Source organism: Phasianus colchicus, chromosome 3, assembly GCF_987193195.1.
Source record: "Phasianus colchicus chromosome 3, bPhaCol1.hap1.1, whole genome shotgun sequence".
In the NCBI taxonomy this organism is placed as follows: Eukaryota; Metazoa; Chordata; class Aves; order Galliformes; family Phasianidae; genus Phasianus; species Phasianus colchicus.
This window is the reverse complement of record NC_143438.1, coordinates 45,023,633-45,051,363: the sequence shown is the minus strand read 5'-3', so window position 1 is coordinate 45,051,363 and position 27,731 is coordinate 45,023,633. Positions and strand designations below refer to the sequence as shown.

Genomic DNA, 27,731 nt, shown 5'->3' with positions numbered 1-27,731 from the left:
TAATATGAGTCCAAGGGCTGGGTCTTGTCTCCTTTAACAAGTCCAGTTTTACAAACTGAATTTATTCTTCTTTATGTCCTTGGTCAATTGCTAATATAAATTCTAACATGTAGATACCTCTGTGCAAATCTGCCAACAGATCAGGTGCAAGTATTATTTTTAGCTATAAAAAAGGTAGGATTTCTGACTACAATTAACACCTGCTGCAGGAATACAATGTACAGCTAATTGCAGAGACAAAGAGCATCATGGAGGCTGCTTTGAAAGTTCAGTCCCTCGAGTGAAGAGGAGGATAGAAACAGTTGGGCTACTTAGAAGTTCAAAATGAATTTGTACAAATAGGAATCATAAAAGCATATAATGGTTTAGATTGGAAGGGGCCTTAAAATCCCAGCAAATTTTGCATAGCTTTATAGACATTCTTAAGTACTAAAGCACACAGAAAAAAAGGGGATAGGTGGATGGAAGGGATGGATGAACAAGCCTTAGAACAAAACCAGCATACTACATAATGCCACATCCTCTTTTCCTGAAATCCTCATTTGAAAGCATCAATTAGTGTGAACTTCAGGTACCACCCACGGACACGCCAGGTTTGCTGCCAGTGTTGAGGCCTCTGCTCACTCTGTATAGTTAGGCAGCGTATTTCCTTACTGGTGAGAAACAGTTTGTGCCACTGTGGAGATTTCTTTGGGGTGCAAGAGTCCTAGTGGGATACAGATCTGCAGTTTTCTTGCTTCTGACAGTGGTAGAAATGACTTTGTTCTTAGTTTCTCTGGAGGCCATAGGTGAGATAGGAGAGCAAAATTAAAATGAGTTTCCAAGGGACATGAGATTGTATGAGCCACAGAGCAATGCAGTCCTTCCTCCATTGGTGCTTCTGTCCCACTCCCCGGGCGTGAACCATCAGCAACAAGGAGGCGTATTGCAACGCACCATCTGTCTTGCAGCCCCAAACACAAACTCTGTGCCACCTTGATTAGTAATGATTTAAATGGGCCTTTTGGTAGCATTCCTACGGGGCAAACCTTGTAACCTTCCTGACCTTGAGGTTTTCTATTTCAGGTGCAGTAGCTGATAGAAGATTTATAGGGGCCTATTATTTCATATTTTTTAACCTCTTACCCATTTTAAGTAAAGGAGAACTTTATGTTCTCAGAAAAGAAGAATATCTATTTAACATGTTTGCTGCACAATTTTTTGTCCTTCATGAATTAATCATTGAGGGGGCGTATGTGTATTTGTTTACCAGGACTGGCTGGATAGTCATTAAATCAGTGCTAGGAACTTGCTTCTTGCCCTCGAGCATTATGCATCAGGACTGTTTTAATTGCGAATGGAGGAATCACCATGAGGCTGTCCCTAATGCAAGCACCTGCTGCAAATGACTCAGTCCCTGCATTACCCTCCAGCAGGGTCTGGGTACATCTGCCAATATCTGTCATTATCTGAGGCATACTTGTCAAAACCATGCATCCCTTTTAGCTCTTGTGTGTTCCAGCAAGGGACCCTTGTCAGTGTTTCTGGCACCTGCAGACTGCTGTGCACCTGGTATTTAAATGGCACAGAAATGTGTTTTGATTGTTTTCTCTCTTTAATGAACCCACCTGAGGGACATTTAGCTCTTTATCCAGTAGCCTGTTACCCAGTCGCTCACATTTACACTGCTTGTGTGGAAATTCAGAACTCGCTTGTGCTGTTATACCAATCCATCTGCCAGAAGTCTTATCACAAAATCTGCAGGGCTCCCTAAGGAGACTTTTGTACTGGTAATTTAAGCTAATGATTTCTAAACATATTTAGTCAGTTTTATGAAGACCTCATTAGAATGTGACTGTTTATTAAAAAACTAAATGAGGTCTCACAGTCATTTAGAAGAATCATTGCTGAGTTGCATGAACAGTTCTTTGATAACAGCTGATGAAGTATTTTTTAGTTAAGTCTATGTTGACTTAAGAACTTTTACAAAAAAATGGAAAAAACAGGCAGCCCTTGAAAGACAAAGATAAAAAGTCTATGTTTTCTTCAGGCTGTGGTCAACACTTTCCCCTCTCAATGAGGGCTGCAGAAAGGGAAAGACAAGTAATTAGTGTTGTAATATACCTGTATTTTAGTGCAAAAATCGACATTTCCCAAGCCATGGATTAAGCAAGATTCATCAAAATATATCAACATGACAACAGGCCAACAGGCTATTAAAAAAACAAACAAAAAAATTGGATTACATGCATGCATTTTGGATTATATTCATACAGAGACCTCCATGTTCCTGTTAGTAAGGAGCAATTGTAGGTAGTAGTATACTTTCAGACATCTTTTCCTGAGGGACTTAGCATGATGTGGTGGATTACTCTAAAAGACGGCAACTTTTTGTCCCGCATACAGAGGTACAATTGGAAAAGAGGCATAAGAGAGCATCTTGCTTATTCCAGGAGACTACTCTTATAGCTGGATCCTTCTGTAGAAAGCAGTGCAAACAGGATCACTGTCTTCACATACTGGCCAAAGTCTTGGTTTCTTCTTGAAATGTTTTGTTGCTGGTACACATTGAAACTTTTCTCTCCTCCTTAAAAAAAATCACTGGGAAGTCTTAGAAAATACTCAGTTGTGCCATCTAGCTGTCAATTCCATCTTTGCTCTTCTGAGGCTGGTTCTGATACTTGGCTGGGGGAATCAAACTTGGCACGTCACATCATTTGTCATTTGTCAGTAGTCATATTCTCTCCCACTCCTTGTTTTTGCTTGAGGCAGGAGGAATTTAGTAATATCTGATTAATAAATGGTGAAATGCACTGATGAAATTCAGTGGAGGTGGTTGATATATAAATGCATTGCTAAGACTCATGACTGTCTATCATGCTTTTAAAATAACAACATATTTACCAAAAAAATTATGAGAAATAATTATAAAAAATGAAACCTCACCCTAGGAGCATCGTAATTGCAGTAATTAGAGTTTCACAATTATTATCCAGAATTAGAAAACAGCCAGTGCTAATAGTGTTAATAAGCACACAAAAAGACTTTTTTTTTTTTTTAAAGGAGGCCAAGTTGACAACAACAGAACAGATGTGAGACAAACAGGGGAACAAAGGTCACCGTAGGGTGGCAAATAGCCCTTACTCCTGCACATGTGCATTCACACTATCAAAACAGCTTCTCACCAACACCTTCGAGGAGTGTTGAGCTTTCCTGATAACCATCTCACCCTCCTCTGGGTGACTTTTTCACCCTGGAGCCATCAGGGCTGCATAGGGAAAAAGAAAGAACACCGAAAGTTGGCAGCTTAGCTGATCCTCTGCTTGTTTGACTGGACCTGCAGTTGACCTACAAGGCCTGTCATCTGCTTTGCTGCAAAACTGTTGATGGCTTTGATTCTTCATGCTTAAAAAATGTGGGGTCTACATGGCAGTGAGAAGGTCCATAAAGCGGTAAAATGTAGCAACTGACAGGGAAGGAACATCTCCTTCGGGCTGGCTGGTTAAAAATCATTCTTTGTTGTAAGAAAAAATCTGTCAGAAAAAGATTTGTTCTTCACGAGAAAGAATCTATATGGTCCCTGTCCTAAGCAATCATATGCGCTTGGGCCTTGAGAGCTCAGGATGTGCAACCTTGTTCAGTGTTCAAGAGACAATTCTAAAGGAGATACAAATGTGTCTCCTGAAAAGAACGAAATCCAGAACTCCTAATTATTTTCAGATTCTCCTTATGGTATGTTTCTGTTATGGGCAGACATCAGACATCCAAGAAAAACTGTCAAGTAAAGTCCTGTCCAAAAGCTCCTCACTAAAACATATTGCTAGAACCAAACAAAAACTTCATAGGCAATTCCAGCAGCATGAAAACTAACCCCGTGTGAAATTCCCAATAGACTTACCACCTGTTCTTAGAATAAAACAGAATTCTTTTGATACAAACCTATTATGAAGTTCACATTAATGTATTTTAAAGTTTTGAGAATCTTCATGCAGAAGAGCCCTCTAATGAATGAAGCTGAATTCAGACTGTATTTAAGATTCAGATCACCCATTACAGAGATATTGTAGAGGTTAAAGCAGAACAACTCTTTAACACGTCCAACAAATAGCATATTTGTATTTAGTATAAATGGAAGAACACTCTATATAATTGAAATTGCCTCTAAATGTGATAAGCTAAATTACTGGCATTGGAGTTAGTTCAGGGGACTGGTGTTAGTGCTCCCTAGGCGATGTGCCAAATTGTTTATAAGCATACTACTGACTAAGATTTCATTTAAACTTTTCTCCTGAAAGAAAGAGAAAATAGTTTATACATGAGAAGAAGAAAGCTTGTTGTATTAAAACCATCCTTACCTCTATGTAATTCCAGTCTCACCTTCAAAAACTTATAAATACTGTCATTCCCCCTTTAGAAATGCTTTCATTCTTAAGCATGTTTATCTAGAAAACCTAGGACCTGCTCTTAAGGTAAATACATTATTATGTATTTCATGGTTTTGTTTTACTTTCACTGTAATTCCAGTATCTGTTGTTGGATACAGTAGAGATTATAGTATTACAGAGTATCAATGGAAGTAAAGAAAACAATTGTAATTTGAAATTGTTGTTCATCTTTCAATTCAGTGTACTCTTCTAGTAGACAAAAGGGATTTCAGCTTTCTAGACTTCTAGCCAGAAAAAACAAGTTGGCATTATTCCATTATGTGCAGCAGTGGATGAGCCCTTAGGGGGAAAAAATGGCTGCTATTCTTTGGGAAGGAGAAGGAAGGACTCTTTATAATTGTTTAATAAAGATGTCCCTGGATTAGCAATGTTAACATCACCAAACTACATCAGACATCAAGCTACGAGTGTTCAGCTTTGTCCCACATCACCCACAACAGACATGGTTTTAGATCTCAGTATTTAAATGCTTCTTCTTTCCAGTAAAAGCTATGCCTCAAAGAGAGTTCGCCAGCTGAGATTAGTGTCTTAACCTTCATTAGTCTGATTGAGGTGATAAGTTTTGAGAAATAAATAAAAGAGGTGTAAGGATACACAAATGCATGTACCCCACTGTTGGACTAGCTCCTCAATTGCTGCTGAAGTGTAGGATGCAAATAAAAGTACAGTTTGCAAAAAGGTCTTCAAGGTTTCCCTTTGAAATGCCATGACTAACAAAATGGCTCCATCACTGTAGGGCTGCTCACCTCAGCAATCTTGTGGAATGAGTCTTTCTGTGAGGAAAGAAGTATCCTGGGAAAACCAACACAGTTTGACTGTACCCAGTAGGGTACCATGTATAGCTCTCTAATCTGACATCAGATGATCAGGTTTTAGAGTCAGAAACAACCAGCTAACTCGGCAGTGCTTTGTAGCTCAACATAAAGCATGATTTTCTTCTTGGAACAGAAGCATGATTCAGTGCACAGGCTGTTCATCTCAATGCAGGCACATCAGGTTCTCAGAGCACAAGATGTGAGCAGTGTGCCCATGATTTCACAGTTTTGTAGGGGATTAAGACAGGCATTGAGGAGCTCCAGCTAATCCTGTAGCCATTCTTCATCTTGGCATGGAACCACCTTTCTTATGCGCTCTGTGTTCAGCCTTTCTTCCTTCAGGGCTGTACTAAAGTGCACTAATATACAGTCTTTTTTGATAACCAGCAGGAGACAAAATTGCCTAAACATAAGCAATGAAATAGAAGTAATCCATATTCTTATGTTTTTCTAGCAAGTGAAGGCAGGAACACTACAAACAACTTTACCTTGGGTCACCTTTACCCTAAAGCAATTCTCCCAGACTAATTCCATTTTAAGGCCAAAGTATGGTCAACCCAACCTGCCCGGTTGATTGTATACTAACAACATATGCAGTTTTCATGAACAAATGGATTGCATTTATTCCCTCAGGTAGAAAGCAGTTAGTATCCAGATAGCTAACTTTTCTTGGCAGAAGCTGAACAAAAGTGCATCCATTGGGCAGCCTAAGATAACAGCGTTGGGGCAGCACAGGGCAGCAGAATGTGGTGAATGATATCAGTTCTGTGTCATTGCTGGAAGAAGTTAGGCTGAGCAAGTAAAATTCATAGAGCTCTCACCCTGTGGGAACTGTGAACCACAGAAAGACTTCTGGCTGCCTTTTGTACAGACCCATTCATCTGCTGGTGCCAAACAGTATTTTAAATGTTGTATTTCTCAATTCTCTTCCATACCTCATTTAGAAAAGTATAAAATGAAGTATAGATCAATTAACTGACTCACTCTAAAGCAAAATGAAAAAGAAAGAATTAGATTTTATCTTCAGTCAGAGGTGGGTTTGTAACTAATAAAATGTTCTTCATCACAATACACTTTTGTTTGAAAAGTATTTAAATAAAAATACTTCCAGTTATTGGATGTTCCTTTATTTCAAGTCAGCCAAATAAAAGTATATGATGTTATCCTACTTCTATCTGCAAAACCTGTTAAAAGTTTTCACCAGTGAGCTCAGTTGGCTGTTTCATTTTATACCCTAGAGGTTTCACTTCAAAATTTATGTCTGGCTTATCATCGTTACTTAGTTTGGGATTAATTTTAAATTAGAATATATAATGCTGCTCTTCAGTAATGACAGTCCTTTCAGTGCATAGCCAGTTATACCACCTTTTTGCTAAGACTATTTCAGAATCAAAGGAAACTGGAAATTCTGAATAATCATTGTTATTTAAACTGTTCTGTAGGAACTGCAAAGTATTTTTCACAGCCAGCTCACATATTAATTCTGTAATATTCCTCCTATTCCAAACCTCTAAGTAAATGAATTACTGTCCTGGCTTTCATACTGCCTTTAGCTAGATGTGTCACATTGCCAAATGGCTAAATATACAGCTTCGGAAGTCACAATCTGTGTTCATTATCTGTCTACTGCCTGCATTGTTTGTTATATTTAGAAGTAGCAAGAACAAGTTTCCACCTTCATTTTTAATTCTTATTTTCTCACATTAGACTATTTTGCTGGGGGATGAGGGTAGGGAGAGGTCAAAGCAGATAATCATATTCTCCAGATTTCTCAAATTATTAGTAAAATAAACATTTGGAACAAATGGACGGTGTACCTTGGGATGAATAGATTAAACCAGAGCATTTTCATTATGTCTCTGGCAATCACCCCTTTTATCTCATCGTGTGATGAACATCTGTATTTTTTGGCAGTGTGTTCGGATATAAATGTGGGGTGTATCTGAACAAACTCCCAATTATAGTTCTGCTCAGATGAGATTTCAAAATCATGTTTTCTACTTTGTGGCCGATATTTACTGTAATGGTAGCAACTGTGTGGAAAAAAATCTAATGCACTTAATATTCAGTTCTGGATTCATATATCAATTATTCAGCTAAACCTTCTGTTGGTACATTTTTTGTAAAATATGTATCAAATGTTTATAAAAAGGGAAAGAGCTTCATAATGACACAGTAGCTAAAGCTGTGCTAAAAAGAAAAAGTGAACTAACATATGTTACCAGCAGCATTTCTCATATTTGATGAGAAATACCATATTCTATTTTGCTGCAATTGTCTTTCCCTGTACAAATAAAGGCCTTGGTCCAATAAGCATTTATAAGTGTGAGTTTAATTCACACTGTTTACTCCTTTCTTTAAGACCCTATCGTATTTACTTGAGGAACCTTGGAGGAGATAGGAAACTAATCTTTAAGCATTTACTGAACTTTTGGCTAATCAGAAGTCCATAGAGTTCCCACGTCTACAGCACAGCACATGCAACAGGATAACTGAACAAGAGCCAAAAGTATTTTAAAAAGCCAATTTTTTTTTTTTTTTAAGGAAAGAGAGAAAGAAAAAAGTTGTGTTTTATTTTTTCCTTGCATTGAGTGAATCATTTACTGTTGGTCTGTGGCTATGACTGCAGTTCTGGCACCTTTCCCACAGCTGTTACAACCCCTATTCCACTTGGGAGAGTTTTCAGGAAATTGTGTTGTCATGGATCCTTCTGCTCTGCTCTAATCTACTCCATGCCCCACATCCTCTGTGCTACAGAGTATAAAGTCCCCAGTGGGCACAAGCAGCACGAGGCACAGAGGGCTATAACTTCTGTGCAACATCCCCCAGCACTTCCCTAATTACTCACTGGATCATCTTAAATAAGATTTAAAAAAAAGGTGGAAGTAAATCCAACACTTGAGAAGAAGGTAGGGACTACTGTGCTCTTCTAAATCAGTCTTTCTAAATGTCCCCAGTTCTTACTCATAATCCAGACTGTCTAGACTTACCAAGTTAGAAACAGGCATGTTTTCCATCAAGGCTGAGCAATTTAATTCAGCCAGGGCTTTTTTTTTTTTTCCCCAATTGTTTATTTTACTAAACTAGAGCTGTTTTGCGGATGGCAGGCACCCATCAGAGAGAGACAAAGCTAAAGTTAGCAACAGTGAGACATGCAGATGAGTAGTGCTGTTACCAGGATCATGGCAGCAGCTGCTTCCTTCAGACGTGTGCTGGCTGGGTTTGTGTGGTTCAGGTTCCACCTATGGAAAGGAGGAGGGAACAGGCAGGAAAAGACAATTAGCTCCAGCAACACAGTTTTCACTGGGCTACTTCAAGCCAGAGGCAGTATGAACGGCCTTGTTCTTCATGCAGAGTCAAGAAATCATCTTTAGTCATAGGTGGGAATTTGAAAGAGTTTCTGGCAGTGGCCATAAAGGGTCATTTTGCTGGCCTAAGGGGACTGAACAGTGTGAATTATCTGGATTGTTTTAACAAAACAGACAAAACAGTGAGCATTCAGTGTGTTTTGCTTAGCTTCTATCAGAGAGCTTTTGGAGATCTATCCAAACAGGATAAGATCTGAAAAGATATCAAGTAGATGCTACAACAGATAGCAGTAGTAGCTACTAACCTGCTTGCAGCAACATTTAATGCTTTTGAACTGGATGTTCATTGCTTGTAGCTGGTGGATGTGTTTTGGAGGTGAATATGTGCTTGCCACTGATCCTGAGGTGCAGGGGCTGGGACCCTGGAACTGCCCCTTGGTGTTCTAAGGGGCCACAGTGGTGCTCCTGGTACAGGAGTGCTGAGTACTGTGATGACTTTCCCTGTGTCCCACCTTGAAGATTTTCCATGTGGAAGGCAATTCCATTTACTGATGTTTGCAAATTGTCCTGCAACTGTGCTGAACAGATTAAATATGAAGAAAAATGCGAAGATTTTTTTTCTTAGCCAATACCAACATGGTTATTAGATCTGAAGACAAGCACAGAGGAATAAACAAAACTCTGCTTATTGCTGTCTGAACTTCACCTCTGTTCTCTAGGAGCTTTCCAGTAGGAAAAAGCTGTTAGGATACTTGTATAATTTTGTGGCAGCGAGCCAGGTCTCCCAAGCAGGGTGTTGGGCTAAACCCTCTAGAGATGAAAAGGACCCTAATGTGGTGCTGTATTCTTCCATCCCTTCACTCAGTTCTATTCCGATTTAAATTTTATCCTGGTAAAAAGTCAGAAAAAGAGAACTACTCACCTTGTCCTACCCAACTTTCAATGTTACCATTCAGTGTTGCCAGTTTAATGTAGCAAGATCTATCTTCTGTCCAGACACTAAAAAAGGATGGTAGGTGGTGGTTGGTTAGTCACTGGAAACAATGTCTGATAAAGCCTTTTCTCCTGCCTAACAGGAAGAGGTTCATCTCTGCATAATTTTTTATATACTGAACCTGGAGTTCATATAAATAAGTCATTTTATAGACATGCTTTATAGTTTCCTCTGTGTGTTTATATGCATATACTTCAGTTTTACCTTCTATTCAATTTTACTAGACTAGACATGATAGTAATCCAAATATTTTGGCATGAAAATAGGTTTGAAAAATACTCTAGTAGTTGTGAAGTTCAAAGGTTTCTACATGTGGTTTTTGTGTGTGTCTGTGTGTCAGTTTTCCATTTGAAATTTGAAGTTGTTTTTTTTGACCCAACAAATTTAAGCGTATACTTAAGCAAACCAGTAGATTTACATGTACAGAAAGATCAGTTTAAATTTTTTCCTTCAACGAGAGAAAGAAAGAAGACATTATGCAGCAGATGTGTAACAGATGCTACTCCTTGCCTGTGCTGCACTACTGGACAGTGGCCAGGTGCAGTGATGACAATATAGCTATTACTGTGATAGAGCAGAATAAAACAGATATATCAACAGTGTGTTAACTTCCCCACCCAGCAGCTTGTCCACCCAAATGAGAAGGAGGAGAAAGTTCTTAACTGCATAAAATATCTGCATCAAAATATAGAGCCTGTCAACAGGGGTCATGTACGTGTTAAAACCCAGAAATAAAGTTCATCTCTTGACTTGGTGTGTTGAGTTTTGCCACTGGACCTCACAGTAGTTCCTTTGGAAAATTAATCTGAGAAAGCTGATACTTCTCTAACAGTAGAGAAGATCCATCCTGTCTGAAAAACATATTTTCATTTTAGAAGGTAGGAGATCAATACCTAAAAATGTACAGGGAAAAAAAGCTTTTCACATTAGTTATCCTTCTGCACGTTTACCCCCAGTTGGAAAGCATAGGAAGTGAGCAGTTTCTGTAACTGAGTTATGCACAATATAAATATTTCTTGTGCTTAATACGAATTCATTTTACTTTACTAATCGCAACACAAATCTCATCTGCAACACGAAAATGCTGTATTTAAAAAAAGAGCTATTATCCCTTAAACATGAATTACTTCTGTGTGTAGAAAGTGTGATGCTTTTGCGCATGGTCGTATTTTTAAATGTAAATCACTGCAAAGAATATAGAATAGATTCAGCATGAACCTTCTAAAATAAATGAACCTTAATTTCTTTTGTGTTTTTAAAGGTTAAGTGCTGCAAATACTGGCCGGATGACACAGAGATATATAAGGACATTAAAGTTACCCTAATAGAAACAGAGCTCCTCGCTGAATATGTGATTCGAACATTTGCAGTAGAAAAGGTAAGTATCGACATTCACTTTGCTTTAGAACGGTGGTAGCTGCTTAAATAGCTGAACACATTCAGCAAGGGAAAGTTAAATTTGTATCCTGTTGTGGAGGTTTTTGTAGTAATTTTTTGGGTAAACGGCCAGCGCCCTCTTATGGTACATTGTGTTTTTCTTCAGAGGCAGCCGCTCTGCCTTTCTCCATCAGTCCTAGCCACTGCCTGAGTTAGAAAAGTGATGTTCCTTGCCCAGGAGAAATCGAAGCCTCCCTCCCACCAATCAATTGAAAAACACATTCGTGCTGTTTTCCCATCTTAAGCTCACTGCAATCATTTTCTGTCTGTACAAGAGGCTGCAGGCACCATTATTCAGAAGCCCATGGCTGTGAATCTGTTGGACCAGTGTGTTCCTGGTCAGCAGCGAGACATTTTTGAAACAAAATAATCTGTCTTTTCAAAGCATTTTCATTTTTAGTGCAGTATCCATCTTATGTAGAGTTCCAATTAGTGCATTGCATTGATGTTTATCATAACAGCACTATGATTGGTGCTCACTAGATCTTACAGCTCTCTCAAACAGCTTATAACATATGGATAACATGCAGTTGGTAAATAGAGTACTTACTGAAAGTGAAAACAAGCAGGGTTATTTAATGTGGAAGTGTTTGCCATTCAGTGTCAATTCACATTTTTATTCACGAGTTTCTTTAAAGGACTGAAGTGTTTTTATTCTATCCATTAAAACGTATTTGAGTTGCAGAACAAAGAGGAAAGGGTCCCTTTAGAAGACTTGATATTCCTAATGGCATATTGAAGTAATGTTGCCTCAGTATCTACATGAGTAATCTTTAAACTAATTGTGTTAGAAAACAGCCTTTGATTTAGTTGCAGTACCTGGGATATACTGCTGCTCTCTAACAATGAAATAGTATTCAATTGGTGCTGAAGAACTTAATTTTTTGCATCAAAGAATCCTGCAGCCAGGTAGATGAAACTACCAAAAAGATGGCCCAACAGGGTCTCTGTACATACATCCTCAGTAACAAAGGAATTTGTTTTTCTCCTGTTTTATTCTTCAATCTCATAGTTAAATATGCATCAATACAGCAACCTGAGGGTAATGATTATAGAATTATGCAGTTTGAATGAGCTGAAATATTGTATCATGTTTACCACTATACATACAGTACATTGAATTTGCTCAAGTCTGTTGTTTCCTTGCATTTAGATATTTTTAATAAACAGATGAGAAAGGGTGGCTGTACTTTGAAGTAGATGAGGCACTCATTGATTTCTATTCTGCAAATTTTAAGCCATGCTTTGATGTTAGCTTTTCACTTCTTAACTGGGACTGGAAAAAAAGACCTAGAGGATTTTACAGTTGATATAACCAAACTGTCTTGAATAAATGCATTAATACAGATAGAGCTAAAAGACGCTAAACATTTTATTTCTTTAAAAAAAAAAAAAAATCTCCATCTGAAAAGGTTTCATTTAGACACTGCTTTTTAATAGTTGGTAGTTTTTTAGTAAGCCTCTGAAAGCAGTGTCAGTGTAGTTTGAGTAGAGTGCATTTGGTTTTACCCTATTTTCCATACGTTTTAACTCTTTTTAACTACAGGAGTAGGGTAGCGCAATGCAGGTTACTCACGAATGTTGTGAAATCATCATTTTTGGAGGTCTGAAGGGCTCAGCTAGACTAAGCCACTGTTCTAGTGTTGGCCAAAGACCTATTCTGGCCAAGAGGCTGGAGACCTCCAGAGGTCCCCTCTTACCATCTTTCTTATTTTTGGATCGACATTCTCATACCTTCTTTTAAAATAAAATTTAGAAGTTGCTTAATTTGGAGATAAATTGATTGTTTTTTTGTTTTTTTTAATAGCTAATCAGTAATTATGGAGAAGTGGGGGGATAATACAGAGAAAATTGAATGAGGATTTACACTCTGTTTCTGGAGAACACTTTCCAATATTGTACACATCATAAGCGGTTCCTGGAATTACAGCACAACATTTAACACAGATGAATTACACAAATAGTAACATACAGAAACACCATAAGTATTTGTTGGATTGAGATCTCCATTTTTTAACATCTTAAGGTTTGTTAGCCATATACACCATTTTCTGTTTATTTCAGCTGAAAGAGTGAAAAATGTGATCTTTCCAATCTGAGCATATGCTTTTATGATTCATGCAGTTGTGCTGCTATTTTGAGTTTTGAAACCAGCAGGGAAGCTACAGACATGAAAATCATTCTTTTGTGTAGGTATAATAAGCAAACTCATTATAAAAGTACCCCAAATGCAAAATCTTTTCTAAGTAGTTGAGTGTTACCAACAATAGACAGAAATACAGTCAGCATGACAGACAGCATTCTCAAAACTAACGCAGAAGATACACGGTACATATTCTCATCTGTGCAACACATTATTTTGGAGTGTCATTTTGTATTTTGTATATTACTTGGAAATCAAGACTGTCTACATCATGAAGAATGTGTGTAGGGTATTCTTTTTGGTCCCCGATTTCTGTAGTCATGGCATTGCTTTTCAGAATGGAAACTGTTTCTTGAGGGATTGTGGGCAGTTGATATGGGCAATAAAAGCGTTTGGGACATGGATAGTCCACCTACACACAGCTATTTACAGAGTTGGAGGCCGTGCCTATATTAGCAAAGAAAAATCTGTTAAATAACATATACTAAAGTCTGCAGAATACAAAGACAAAATTGTAGTTGAATGCATTTTTTAGACAACCTTAAAATACAAATTATTTTGCTCCTGAGCTTCAGTATGTTTCAGAATTGATCTTTGGAATATAAGACCAATCCTGTTGCAAGGATGTGATCTCTTCAGTGTACACCAGTGCTGCACGCTCTCTTCATCTTCTTCCATGCCAGTTTTTCTGTGCCACTGTTTCCATGAGGCATGAGAATGGTTATTCCCCTAAGCAGACCTGAGTCTGAGCTCCAAGATATACCATAGCTCACTCCACTCCAGTTGCACTGGCATGGCCAAGATTTCTCAACCATTAACAATCCCTGACTCTTTTAGCTTGCATGCTAGCAATAAATTAGGGACTTTATATTACTTTATTACACAAAGAAAATTACACCTTTTATATGCAAACAGGAACAAGACAGGAAATACATCTTTAAGAATAAAAAGTGTAAACCACTGGTTATTAATATCATTGACATTTAGTCCAGCCTAGAGATGATATGTCATAATTTTGCTGTTTGCTTATGAAATATGTATGATGGCCTCTGGTGTGTAGATTTCTAATGAGAATAAAATACTGGCAGCTACATTTTTAGAGGGGGAAGAGGAAATACAAGCACTAAGAAAATCATACTTTGCATACACACCTTTAATATCCAGACTGTTCCTGAAATTCACATGGGAAATTACTTATACAGTTGGCTCATTCATACCTGTCTCCCCCTATCCATGTCCTTGCAAACTGTGGTAAATCACTCAAAGGGTAGGCATGCAGAGGTCTACACATGCAGCCCCTACAACAGGAGCTGCAAAAAGGCTTTCATTACTATTCTGCTGTTTCTTTCAGACCAATGAAGGAGACAAATGATAGGGAAAATTATGCTGAAATTCTGGTCCCTGGAAGTCAGCAGCAAATCTCCTGTGGAGAGTAGTTGGGGAACAAATTCATCAGTGCTGAATGTTCATGGCCTTGCTGTTGACCTGTTTGTTGATCATGATCTGCTTCTTAGGGTTACAGTCATCAAAGCAACCTAGTGCTTATATATGGAGACGAGTCTCTATCTTGTTGCTAGACATTTCTAAACAATCGTTGCTAAATCACTGTATTTTCTTGTAAAGCTTAGAAATCAGTTGATACATGACCTGTGAACTTGCTCTCCAGCGATCAGAAGGGTCTCCAGCAGTCTTGTCCAGATATGATTGTTGGCAGGGGGTGGATGTTTCTCAGCAGAGCGCAAGCTTTTAGAGCTACATTCTTATGATGTTTCTTGTCCAATTTCTGTCATATTCCACCTTGTTTTCCTTTTTCAATCTTGACCTTTTGAACAGAGAGGTGCTCATGAGATTCGAGAAATTCGTCAGTTTCATTTCACTGGTTGGCCAGACCACGGCGTGCCATACCATGCGACAGGCCTGCTGGGATTTGTGCGGCAGGTCAAGTCCAAGAGCCCGCCAAACGCTGGACCTCTGGTGGTTCACTGCAGGTAGGCAGGACATAAATCCCTCTGTTGTGTGATCCACTGAACTCAGAACACACTTCTGCTTTTCGTATCTCCTGTGATTCCTAAAAGTTGGTGAAGCCACTCTGGTCTCAGTAACTTTTTATCTGACGTACAAAATATTGGCAAAACTGATTCTGGAGCTTTACATTTTCCAGTGAACTGATGGATATTAACTGTGCTCTTCTTTTACTTTAGTGCTGGTGCCGGCAGAACCGGGTGCTTCATCGTTATTGACATCATGCTAGATATGGCAGAAAGAGAAGGTGTTGTAGACATATACAATTGTGTGCGAGAGCTTCGATCTCGGAGAGTTAACATGGTGCAGACAGAGGTATTGTTAATCTTCTGGATTACTACCTTATGCTTTGCAATGAAAAGTATTATTCTGACCCATAAAACTAGAGCCCATTGCTATAAACCCTATCCAGGAGCTAGTTTATTCAGTGACATGCAGGAAAATCATCCACGCAGAAGCTTGTGGAGCCATTGCCCAAACAAAGCCACTGTTATGCTGCAATGGTTTGATTAAAAAAAAACTGACGAGTGTTTCCTCTTTAGAGAGCATTCATTCTGCAGTGCATCTTGTTGAGGCTTACTTATGCGATAACTCCAACAGAACTGTGCAAAGGAATGAAGAAAACAGAACAGTCATAGTTTTATGACATTACTGTATTTCTGTTTGTAAATGTAACTAATTTCAGTCAATCCTTCCGTATTCTTTTCTAAATGGATGGCATGAAGTTTTTTGAACTGCAGTTGTTCCATCTGATCTTTCTTCAGTGTGTGTAAAGCTTGTGAGAATTAATAGGCTAACCATATTAGTCGTTATTATTTATTTACCAAGTTACTAATAGTATATACTCTCTGCCAGTAATTATTTTTATTGCTTTACCAGGAACAGTATGTATTTATCCATGATGCTATCCTGGAAGCTTGTCTTTGTGGAGACACATCTATTCCAGCTTCTCAAGTTAGGTCTGCTTACTATGAAATGAATAAATTGGATCCTCAAACTAACTCCAGCCAGATCAAAGAGGAATTTAGGGTAAGTTGTGGCTAGCCATACCTAGAAGCTGTACAATTCAGCTATACGAAGGCTTCTAATTAAGTGCTGGCTTATAACCATGTGAATTTGGGGCTGGCCCTGGGGGATGAAAGACTGAAAAGAAAAAAAAGAGAGTATAACCTGTCACTAATTGCTATTGAGTTATACTAAATCGACAGAGAAAACAATGGGGTAGTAGTAAAATCTTCTTTTCACTCCAAGGATGTATGTCAATTCCCTCTGCTGTCCTTGCTCCAGAAAACTGGTTAGTCTCCATTCGTCTTCGAGGTTGTTTTTCAGATATGTTTGCTTCCAGGATTCTTGCTTCCAAAACCTGCTGACTGTGATTTGTTTTCATTTGTCTTCATTTTGACTCCTGCTGAAACTGATTTGTGACTTGATCTATTCTTAAATATTTTGGGATGCTTTCACTGCTGTGTTAATTTCTCTGTTGTATTGTTTACCCTTTTTGAAAGACATTAAATATGGTGACTCCAACACTGCGTGTGGAAGACTGCAGTATAGCACTTTTACCACGAAATCATGAAAAGAATCGCTGTATGGATGTCCTGCCTCCAGACAGATGCCTGCCTTTCCTCATAACAATAGATGGGGAGAGCAGCAACTACATTAATGCTGCACTGATGGATGTAAGTTGTCTCCTCCACATCATTAATAATAAAAAGGGAATAAGGAGCTCTCCAGATTGAGCAGTGCCAGAAAGTGGAGTCACCACAAGGCTGAAATCTTTCTAGCTTGTTTTCCAAAAACATGGCACAAAATCTCTAAGCTCCCAAGTACATTTAGGATCACACATATGTTATGTCAAAGCCAAGGTTCCAAAGCCATGCTTAGAGAGCAAGTCAGGGAGTTTTGATAAATTAAATGCATCTAGATTTCTCCCTAGTGCTTGAATTTTTAACCATCTGGCCTAGGAAAAAATGAGTTACCTATTAAGACTCTGAGACAGTTAAATGGGATAATACAGTTTGCAGCAATATTTCAGTTCCCTTTGTTTCTAATTTAAGAAGTAATTAACAAAAAAAAAATAATTGTCTGTTAGCACAAGATAATACACAAGCCATTACTTCAGTCTTTCTGTTTATTTCTGTATGAATGAATGGTTCTTCTAGATGCGTGTGTGCATTTTTTTCCTAATGCATCTCGAGAAATTCTAATGCTGCTAATAGAGTATCAGTAAAAAGACACTTAAACCTCCTTCAGAGTGTAGATATTTATAGCCCATCTTTGACAATTTAGAGCTATAGTAATTACGGCTGTCACACACACATAAACAACACGAAAGCAGAGGTTAGAAAAGAACGAACACATTGTAAATGGCCTTTTTGAAAAGTGAAGCTGGAGTAACAACAGTTTATAGCAGTTGTTGCATTTTTTTCCTTCCAAGTTCTCAGTGTTTTCCTAAAATGAGCCTAAGTTCAAAACTCTCCTGTGAAAATAAAAGCATATTATCTTTTTATTGATCTATGTAGAGAAACTGAGGGCAACAGTTTAAGTGACTTCTCTTGGTTCTCACTGTAAGTCAGTCTGTTATATACTCATATTAGAATGGTGCTTCCTTGATCTGCAATTTACGATCTTGCCATTACATGGCCTTACTGGAGGATTCGGTGTGGTTTTGTTCTGCGAATTAAGTACTGCTTGAGTGTTTGCTTTGAAAACACTTGATTCTTGAAACACTTTGAAAGTGCTTCATTCTTGAAACAGTGAGCTGATTCCAAAAGCGTATCTGGGTCAAAGGCTCCGAGGCTCACTTTTCATCCAAAATACATGCAGTATCCGTTTGGTAAAGGACAAGAGCAGGCAATTGTTCTTCTCTCTAAACTTTCAATCTCACTCAGGCAAGGTGCTGGCTGAGATGCAGTTGGATCACCTCACATATGAACATTTAAATAAGCTCACTTCAAGAAAAAGGGCCAGCCAGCACACTTCGTTATTCAATATCTGTTTGTAGAAGGCGTGTAGAGGCCTTCTTGCCCTCCTTTGGAGGCAACATTTGCCCCGGGATGGCCATGCTGGCCTGTAACACTCAGGAGGACTGCCATGAAAATGCGAGTACAAGATTCACAATTCAACTGTTCCACCAACAGAATAGCTAGCAATGTGCTCTCACTGAAAAAAAAAACAACCCAACAACAAATGTTGAAATGTATCCCCTGGGTATCTTCCCTTCTGTCAGATAGACCAGAATTTGAATACTGTTTCTGGAAAAATAAGTGGATGCTTCCTTTCATTGGAATAATTCAAATCAACAGCTCAGTGCAGATGGCCAAGACTAATCTGTCCATTAGCAGCTCAAAACAAAGTTGTTGCTCAAAATTTTGTAGGAGTTGCATTGGAGGGAAGTACCTCAGATGATTTTATCCTGTGCCTGGGGCATAAAATAAGTCTCAGAAATATAACATCAGCAGAAATTATATTCAGTTTATTAATTTTCAAGCATATAAAATCTCAGAAAAGAGCAGAAAATAGCATATAAACAATACAGAAAATAGAAATAATGTTTTCAGTCCTGAAGTTTTGAGACTATTACTGGCATTCTACTAAGTGAGTTTTTTTCTCTTACCTTCTTCTCTAACCATCTATTCTTATTTCTTTGCAGAGCTACAAGCAACCATCAGCCTTTATAGTTACGCAGCATCCCTTGCCAAATACTGTCAAAGATTTCTGGAGGCTGGTCCTAGATTATCACTGCACTTCGATAGTTATGCTGAATGACGTGGATCCAGCCCAAGTAAGTCCAAGCACTTCTATTTGACAGAGAAATGCCAGTGCCTCAGCATCGCAGCACGTGTGTGTTTCAGAACAGAACAGCTTTAGGATGTAATTAGTCGTATAAAACAACATTAAATACTAACACATTAAAAAATTGATTTGTAGCTTGCGGATACGCATAGGGAAGGAGGAATAAATCAGAGCATCAGCAGCTTCTCCACCAAAATGTTAATGCCCACACACATAAGTGTATGCAACCATAATTTATTCTGATAAAAAAGCATACTCTGAGAAGAGCTGTTAAAAACCAAAATCTTTTGGTTGTATATTTTTTACTCAAGTCTAAAGCAAACTCATGGCCAAAAGTCACAAGCAGAAGCCAACAGCTCCTCACTGACTTGCGTGGGACAGGTCCGTGACCTTGGTCTGCCCGCAGGGATGGGTGTTCCCAGCCTGAAAATCTGTGTTGTCTTTGGCACAACATTACATTGTTTGGAGATAAGAACTGAACAATATCAGACACTAAGCATCCTCCGGATGAGCAACCAGGACAAAGGAACATACAGGGGAATGTAATTACCTTACAACAGAGTTGTGCATGCTGTACATGTTCTTTAGAAAAGTGGAAAACCATACATACTGACTTAGCAATTTATTCACTAGCATTAATCACTGAGCATCCCAGAGCCTGGCTTGCAACTGTGCAAATACAGATTTTTGTACAGGGATCATTTCCTTGTTTTCAATGCAGTGCACCAACCCTCTGCTGGAATAAAGTGGTGGTAATCTGGATCCTTAATATTTGCTAATTATTGGAAAAGATAACATCAATTTTTATTTTTTTTACAGCAGATTGCTTGTCATTTTTGTTCTTTACATGATCAAGAACCTTTTAGCTCTCTTGAATATTTTTCATACCTTGAAAAATGTTTTCTTTATTTCATTTTAACATGAAGAACTTGTTTTAAAAACATACTAATCATCAGTTTGGTCTTTCAAGTGTAGTGTGTAGGAATTCCACACACTGTTTTAAAGACTTTGCTGTCTACAGGGAGAAAAATAGAAATGAAAGACAAAACTTTTATTCATGAGTCTAAGATTAGTTTCTGAGTGAATAAGGAAGGACTCAAGGGAGTCAGACTGCAAGGGACTGGCGAACAGAGTTCTTTTAATTTGTGGGCTGTGTTTTGAATTTACAATAGTGCACAGCTATTTCAAGCATTTATTAGCCTCACAGGCTTTTAAAAGCTATTGGGATATGCAGTTAATACACCTGCCTCTGCAGCATGTTAAACCTTTTCCCACTAATGTGAGTAAAAATCTTTTCATTAGGAATAAATCTGAAAACCCTCAGAGCAAACGGGAGTGGAGAGAGGGCAGAGTTTATTAAAACCACACATTACATTCAGATCTATTAATAATTACCGTTATCATTATTATTTATGTATATATGAAGTGTTTACATTTCTGTTTAGATATTACAATTCATCTGGATGGTTGCATTCTGTTGGGAAATGAAATTCAGCCCTTCAAAGTGGCTCTGACTTAAAGAGAGTCTCTGGCATCACACGCATGCAAAATGCTCAGACCTAAATGCTTTTGGATTTCTTTAGAACTTGAAAATCTTGGCTTCCAAAAACAGCTCTGGCAAACAGCTCTGTTTATTATCATCTAAGCATTTTTCAAAGATCTGTTTGAACAGTATTGCTATGTATTTGAAAGACACATACTGAATTGTGCATACATTCAGTGATCTGAGCGCTGGCATTTGCATTAGTTGCATGCATGTCAGTATTGTATTGTGTTATCCTGCACACTAGTGTATTTCATAGTAGAAGAAATGTGTAAGATTTAGGCAATATTTGGAAAGCAATTTGCTCAGCAGACTGAATCATGTGGGGATTTTAAAATAAATTAAAATATATTTTCCTACTTGAAAATTCTGTTCTTTACTTGTTAAAGTGAACCCTAGCAAATCAGACTCTGTTCTCTTTTTAATTGATGTAGTAAATGATTATGTTTTCCTAAAATGTAGTCATCTCCAAATGGCTTTTTTGAGGAATAAGTGTTACACGAAATGCAAAACAACATCTGGAGGAGATGCGATTTGTCAGCTCTGCTCTGGATCACCAACAGCAATGCAGCAGAATGAGGACCACAGCTGTTCTACCAAATGAAATAAAGTTCCAAATATGAGATCAATGGTTCTGCGAGCAAACAAAATTTCATGAGTTCATGCTTAATTTTGGTGAATGCTTGCAAAAGCTGTCTGCTTGAACTACTCTAGGTATCCCTAAAAATAAATCATTAGGGTTTTTATGGAAGAAATTGATAAGCAAAGTGTAGCTTCAAATATCTCCAAGCAAAGTGTTGTTTTAATCTTTAAAAGAGAGAGGATAACGGGTTCCAGGACGGAGCCATCATGGTTTTATTAGTAAAACTGCAGGATAATGCTAATGCTGCTTTGTGATCTTTAGATACCTGGAAGTAATGTTATCTGAGCACTAAAAGATAAGTACAATTTCCAAGTGGTGTTCATAAGGTGCAATTAAGCAGTTGCTGAAAATGTAAAACAATGCTGCTGTAACATATGAGGGCTGCTCTGAAAGTAATACCTCCTATTCACATCACAGTGGATGTGAACTCATTGAGGTGTCGAGTGGTCCGTTTCAGCAGTGGGTCATCTCTACTGGTGCAGATTTTGATGAGCATGGCATGCAGGCTCTTGTTCATCAGCAGCAAAAATGCAAAGCTAATGATAGTAATTGTGTTGAAAAATAGTGTTTTGTAGCTGAGAATTTGCTGTCAGATAGTGTTATTGTGCTCTTTGTATCTGTTATAATTTCCATGGAAATAAATAGGAAGCATTACTTTTGGAACAACCTACATATATAATGCCAGTATCGCCACTCACAGATGAGACAGGTGTGAAAGTGAGATCCTGAATTTTGAGACTTGGTGAACTGCTTATAGAGAGCCCACATTTTGATGTAGCTTGAATTATTATCAACTTTTTTCAGACAGTTGAAGATACCAGGCCTTTGGTCTTAGGCTTCGTACTGTCTCCAAGATCTGGTAATATTTGACAGCATCCCCCTGTCCTGTCATACCATATGGTAGAATTGATGCTGAGCATCAGAAATACATTTCTCCAAATGGCAAGCAGAGCAGCAAGCAATAAGATGTTCAGCAAAGTAAAAAGACATTTGTTGAAATTTGGTCTGCTCAGATAAAATCAGAGCTTGTAAATAGTGAAGGACAGTGCACTGTATATTTCATATAGAAATTGTGTAAGAATTTCTGCAATAAAAGTAGCACAATGTATCTTAAAAAATATATTGAGGCAGCATTACGTTAAAAGTAATTATATGTGCTTTTTGTATTTGTAGTTGTGTCCTCAGTACTGGCCAGAAAACGGAGTACACCGACATGGTCCTATTCAGGTGGAGTTTGTATCAGCTGATTTAGAAGAAGACATCATCAGCCGGATATTCCGAATTTATAATGCAGCCAGAGTAAGGATGTTACTCGCAAGACAATTCTGCCTCAGTGATTCAGCTGACTCTATCCAAGTCACAACAAAAAGAAAGTTAAACTCACATAAAGCCATTCTCATTTTTCAGCCTATTTATAGAATCATAGAATCATTAAGGTTGAAAAAGACCTCTAAGATCACCCAGTACAACCATGAATCCATCCCCACCATGCCTACTAACCACATCCCTCAGTGCCATATCCACATGGTTTGATCACACAGTAATCATTGAGAAAAAAACTCGTGTGTGCAATTGAAAAATATTGTAATGCATATCTCAAGTGCATTAAATACAAATGAAATAAATGCAGTATTGAGGTTATCTGGTAGCCACAAAATGGTGAACTCAGTACAGTTTTAATTTAAGAGTTTTAAATTAACCATCTTATATGTTTATTATCCTGTATCATGCAACACTAGGCATGTTTTTCAATACTAGTCCCAGGCTTTTAGTGCAGATCTTATCCCACTAATCACACTTCATAATAGATGTAAGCACTTCACAGGGACAAGTACGTTCTTGTATCCAGCTTTTATGCTACTATAAAGTTGACAGAAGACTAAATTAGGCATCAATTTAAAGCTGAGTGGAAAAAGGATTCAGCCACAGACCAGGCATCTCTTCCCATCCAGCTGGAGAGAGCTTTTGCAGTGGGCTGATACTGTTCCCTGAAGAACTACATGTAGGAGTAAGAAACACACTCTGTTAAAATGTCAGGAGCTGCCATGGAGTCCAATAGCTGTCAGAACAGTGAGAGAAGGCCCCCAGAACACTCCCTGGGATGCTCCTATGCAAACAGAGGAGTAGACTGTAAGCTTCAAGGTACTTCTTTTGTATGACAAAGGTCTTGCATTCCCAAAAAATGTGGCAACGTAACACCACAGTCTCCAAGAGTGTTAATAGGAGCTGTAGCAGAAGCTGGGTCTGGCTGATGCCATTTGGGGAGAAGGGGTACGCAATTGAAAGAAACTGGACAGGAAAGTAGTGGAATCCAAATTTCACATAAAGCAGACAAAACCAATGAAGAACATATCTCATACTTGGTTTATTCCTTTACCTTGTTAATCTTACATCCTCTCTATTGCCTCTTACTCTAGAGCAAAACTGGTAATGTCAACGTTTCTTCACATTGCTCATTTTAAAAGTGGTACTAAAATGCATTCACTTTGCCAGAAGTGAAAATGGCAAATCCTAGACTACAAAACCAGTTTTCATCTGTGTGTTTATTATGCCCTTTTCAAAGGACTGTAATTTTCTGCCACTAACACTTGTTCTGTGCTCCTTTTTTTATTTTAAATCACCATAAAGCAACTGTTCAGTAACATCTCACCAGAGGGGTTCTGACTGCTTCAGTAGCACACAGTAAAGTAAACTTTAGGTTTTTTTTTTTTATAAACAGGAAAAATCTGAGGGTTTCATTTGGTTTTTAAAACATTTCCTGCTTCAAATTATTTAGAGAGGTTTTGACCTTTCTTGTAAAAAAGACAGAAGAGTGCAAATGTTTCTCAAAATGCTGAAATGCTTACATAATTGTATTGCAACTCCTCTGCTATGATATTAATTAATTGTTTGTTTGATCCTGCTGCTGTACCATTGCTCTCTTCTAGTCTGTTTGTATACCCTCTATTTAAAACCTCTTGTCCTAATAGCTCGGTTGGAAATTAAAAGTCATAACTCTTTACGGGCAATTGAAATTGCATTAGTAGTTTGTCAGTGGTGATTTGCCCCAAAACTTTTCTCGCTGATGCAAATATCTGAGTTACGCACTATTTGAATAGACCATAAGCAATGCTGTTCCTTCTTTTTCTCCTCATTTCCTGAATTCCTGCAGCCCCAGGACGGCTATCGGATGGTGCAGCAGTTCCAGTTCCTGGGATGGCCCATGTACAGGGACACGCCGGTTTCCAAACGCTCATTCTTGAAGCTCATCCGCCAGGTGGAGAAGTGGCAGGAGGAGTACAATGGGGGAGAGGGACGCACAGTTGTCCATTGCTTGTAAGTACTAGGGACCAGTGAGAAGAATACTGTTATCCTAGTATTTGTGCCACGTTTTTAAAGATTCATGAGAAGGTGAAGAGGTACAGGATCTGAATAAATAATACAGCTGCTCATTTAAAAGCTCTGAAGACAAAGGAAATTGTATGCTTTTTTTTATGTAGATTCATGAGTTTCCCACTCTGTCTCTTGGTAGACACATGTGAAAAGATGATGGGTAAAACTCTATATTATATAAAGATTTCAAGTGACGTTTCCAAATGAAAACGGTGCATATTTTTTCCTAGTAAATCAAAAAACTGTACCTTCAGGACAATGCACTTCTTATTTCTATTCAGTGCCATCTACAGTTCATTAATGGTAGGAATAAACAATACTGTAGGGAATGATTCCTCTTCGAGATGTAAGTCATGGAAGTAAAAGTGGTCTGGTAGAATAGTTATGATGGCCCTTTGACTGTCTTACCCTTCTCTCACAATGATACATATTTTTGTCCTCTGGTCACTTTTGTGCTCCACGGGTACAGGCTCTCATCCACCGTCCTGCCTTTTGATATGGCTTAATACATGTACATGCTGCTTGTTCTCAGCATTCGTTGGTCTTCTGAGATTAAATCTTCATGCCTGAAATTGTATCCCTCTCCTTCTGAAGATCTACTTAAAGATGCTACCATGATGGAGAAGGACATGTTCATGTGAAAAGCACATGCTAAGATGCTTTCAGAAGTTGGAACCCAAGAGTAGACAATAACTTCCTGAATTTGGGTTTGCAGTTAATCAATATTACAACGATGGAAGAAAGTACATTAATAATTCCTACTATCACTGACCTTGAACAAGTCATTGCTCTTCAGTTTCCCCATCCGTAGAATGGGGATAATAATACTTTCATCAAAGGAGCATTGTGCAGTGTGATTAATTAATGTTTTGAGATCTTTAGCTGAAAAGACCCTTTTGAAGTGCAAATTACTGTTATCTCTGAGGTGGCTGATGATATTAAATAGTTGTACAACATCACACATGCGTCACTTCCAGGCAGTAAAGAAAGAAAAAGCCCTAATATAATCCTTTTAAATGACTTTATTTTAATTAAAATTCTCAAAGAGTCCTACAATATCAGGCAATGTTTTGGCAGCAGAGTGCATTCTTTTCATACTGCTGGGATGTGACAGATGTGAGACATTGTAGCTTCCTTTGAAAATCAGCCATTTCCAAAGCTGGTTTGAAAGACCATCTACCTAACTAGGCTACACTCTTGTAATTAGTAAGGTTTATTATTTTTGGTGAAGTGCAGCCTAAAGATTCTGATTAGAATAGCTATAGAAGTAGTAGGGTTTCCAACAAGAAAGAGATTCTCCTAAAGATTAACTAGGCATAAGGTATTATTAAAGGCTATATTTGATCGTGCAAATGAGCATTTGTGCCTGGTATCTTTGTTGGCAAATCTCTTTGGGTTCTTGTCCTCTGGTGGTATGGGTGGAGGAGGAATGCAGTCACTTCCAGAAGCAGCTATTACAGTGCAGCCAGTGCCTGTGCGTGCTGCTGCGGGGCGGACACATCAGTCACCAGAATATCACAGCCACACCTTGGACCATGCTAAAAGCACAGCCAAATAGCTTGTAAGCAAATCAGACACCATTTCTGTTGTTCTTCTGAACCTTCGGTACCTTTCTGAACCTTTCGGTACAGGAAGAAGGAGCCAGGATCAGCAATTAAAAGAACCTTAAAAGATCCTCTTTCTCTATAATGTTTCTAACCTGATATTACATCCTTGTGCATTTATAGTGCAAAAGGGTGTTAAATTAAGTCTAAAAGTACCTTGTCCTTATTTTAACATTCTCTTCATGCTGCCTCAAAACTTCACTAAAGAGAGTAGCACAAAACTCAGCCACTCAGTTCCCTTCAGGCTTTCAGCCTCCTGGATGCTGGATGATAGGTTTGAGATCATTCAGCCCATTAATTCCAATTAAAAACAGCACTCAGCTTAGAGTTCAGCCGCCTTCAGGCACATTCGTGTTCTTTGTTTTCTCCCTGGTGGAACTCATACCTTCTGTAGCCATTCCTGGCGCTGTAAGAACTTGTAATATAGTCAATTTGTAACCGAGCCTTTTTTTTTTTTTTTTTTACTTTTCTTACAGGAATGGAGGTGGCCGCAGTGGGACGTTTTGTGCAATCAGTATTGTTTGTGAAATGCTTCAACATCAGAGGGCTGTTGATGTATTCCATGCTGTGAAGACACTGAGAAATAATAAGCCTAACATGGTGGACCTTCTGGTATGAGCTTTTTAACTGCTGCACTAAATAGAAAATGTTCCTTTTTCTCAGAAGATTCAGTCAGATTTCCAAGATTTGCAGTGGGAGTTGTTCACAAAGCAAGCAAGTCATTTTCAAAGGGGATAATGAAGTCACTTCACTTGTAAGAGTATTTTTACACTGCTTTCTTCCCAATGAGACTTTGTCTCTGTTCATTTGAATTTTTTAAGAGTTTTAAACTTTCAGTCGAACATCCTTATTAATTTTCCTTTCTAGCAGGCTGAGCCAAGTGGAGAGCAGCCCTTGCATGGGTTGAAATAATAGTTATGTAAAATGAAATGCCAGATTTTCAAATTATATATATTATAAATAGCTTAATCGCCAAGTATTTATCAAAGCCATGAATTTCAGTTTGACATCCAGTATATTGCATTTAATTATGGTTGCTCTATCTCATAGAAAGATTAAAGAAGTTCAGAAACAAGGGGCCATGTGCAATTATTTTCTTAGAGAGTGTTTTATGGGTTTTTTTTTGTAATGGCGAATTGCTGAAGTGCCAGCTGCTACTCCATGAGAGCTGCAGAACAGCTTAAAGCAGCAAATTCTTACGCTCCAGTGTGTAGTTCTGTACTCAGAGATGGCTGAAGCGTGTTATCCTATTCTCATACCTGGGCCATAAATACAGCTTTTCCCCAGGTCCCTCTCATCTACATCTAGGCTACCTGAAAAAGAATGGGCTGCCCAGAGAAGCTGTGGTGCCCCATCCCTGGAGGTGCTCAGGGCCAGGTTGGATGGAGCCCTGGGCAGCTGAGCTGCTGGGGGGCAGCTCTGCCCATGGCACGGAGTTGGGGCTGAGTGGGCTCTGAGGTCCCTTCCAACACAAGCCATTCTGTGATTCTATAAAAAGTCCCAACCCTTCCCTTAGGCCCTGTTCTAGCCAAGCTCGTGGCAAAAAGCCAGATGTTACCAGCTGTGCAAAGCAAAGAGGGAGTTCACAACTAGCACTGTGGGACCACAAGCCAGGAATGTGAAACTGTGAA

The 27,731-nt window shown here is 38.5% G+C and overlaps 1 protein-coding gene across 8 annotated transcripts in view; it reads left to right on the top strand.

Annotated features, from left to right (window-relative positions):
* Positions 1–27,731, top strand: part of PTPRM (protein tyrosine phosphatase receptor type M) — a 460,562-nt gene that overhangs the window by 428,791 nt on the left and 4,040 nt on the right. For all 8 annotated transcript variants that reach the window (XM_031588942.2, XM_090137388.1, XM_090137384.1 and 5 more), the window contains 9 exons: positions 10,803–10,919; positions 14,955–15,109; positions 15,323–15,458; positions 16,023–16,172; positions 16,649–16,822; positions 18,796–18,927; positions 22,298–22,423; positions 24,276–24,439; positions 26,577–26,712. In XM_031588942.2, coding sequence (XP_031444802.1) covers positions 10,803–10,919; positions 14,955–15,109; positions 15,323–15,458; positions 16,023–16,172; positions 16,649–16,822; positions 18,796–18,927; positions 22,298–22,423; positions 24,276–24,439; positions 26,577–26,712 — 1,290 coding nt within the window. The remainder of the gene's footprint in view (positions 1–10,802; positions 10,920–14,954; positions 15,110–15,322; positions 15,459–16,022; positions 16,173–16,648; positions 16,823–18,795; positions 18,928–22,297; positions 22,424–24,275; positions 24,440–26,576; positions 26,713–27,731) is intronic.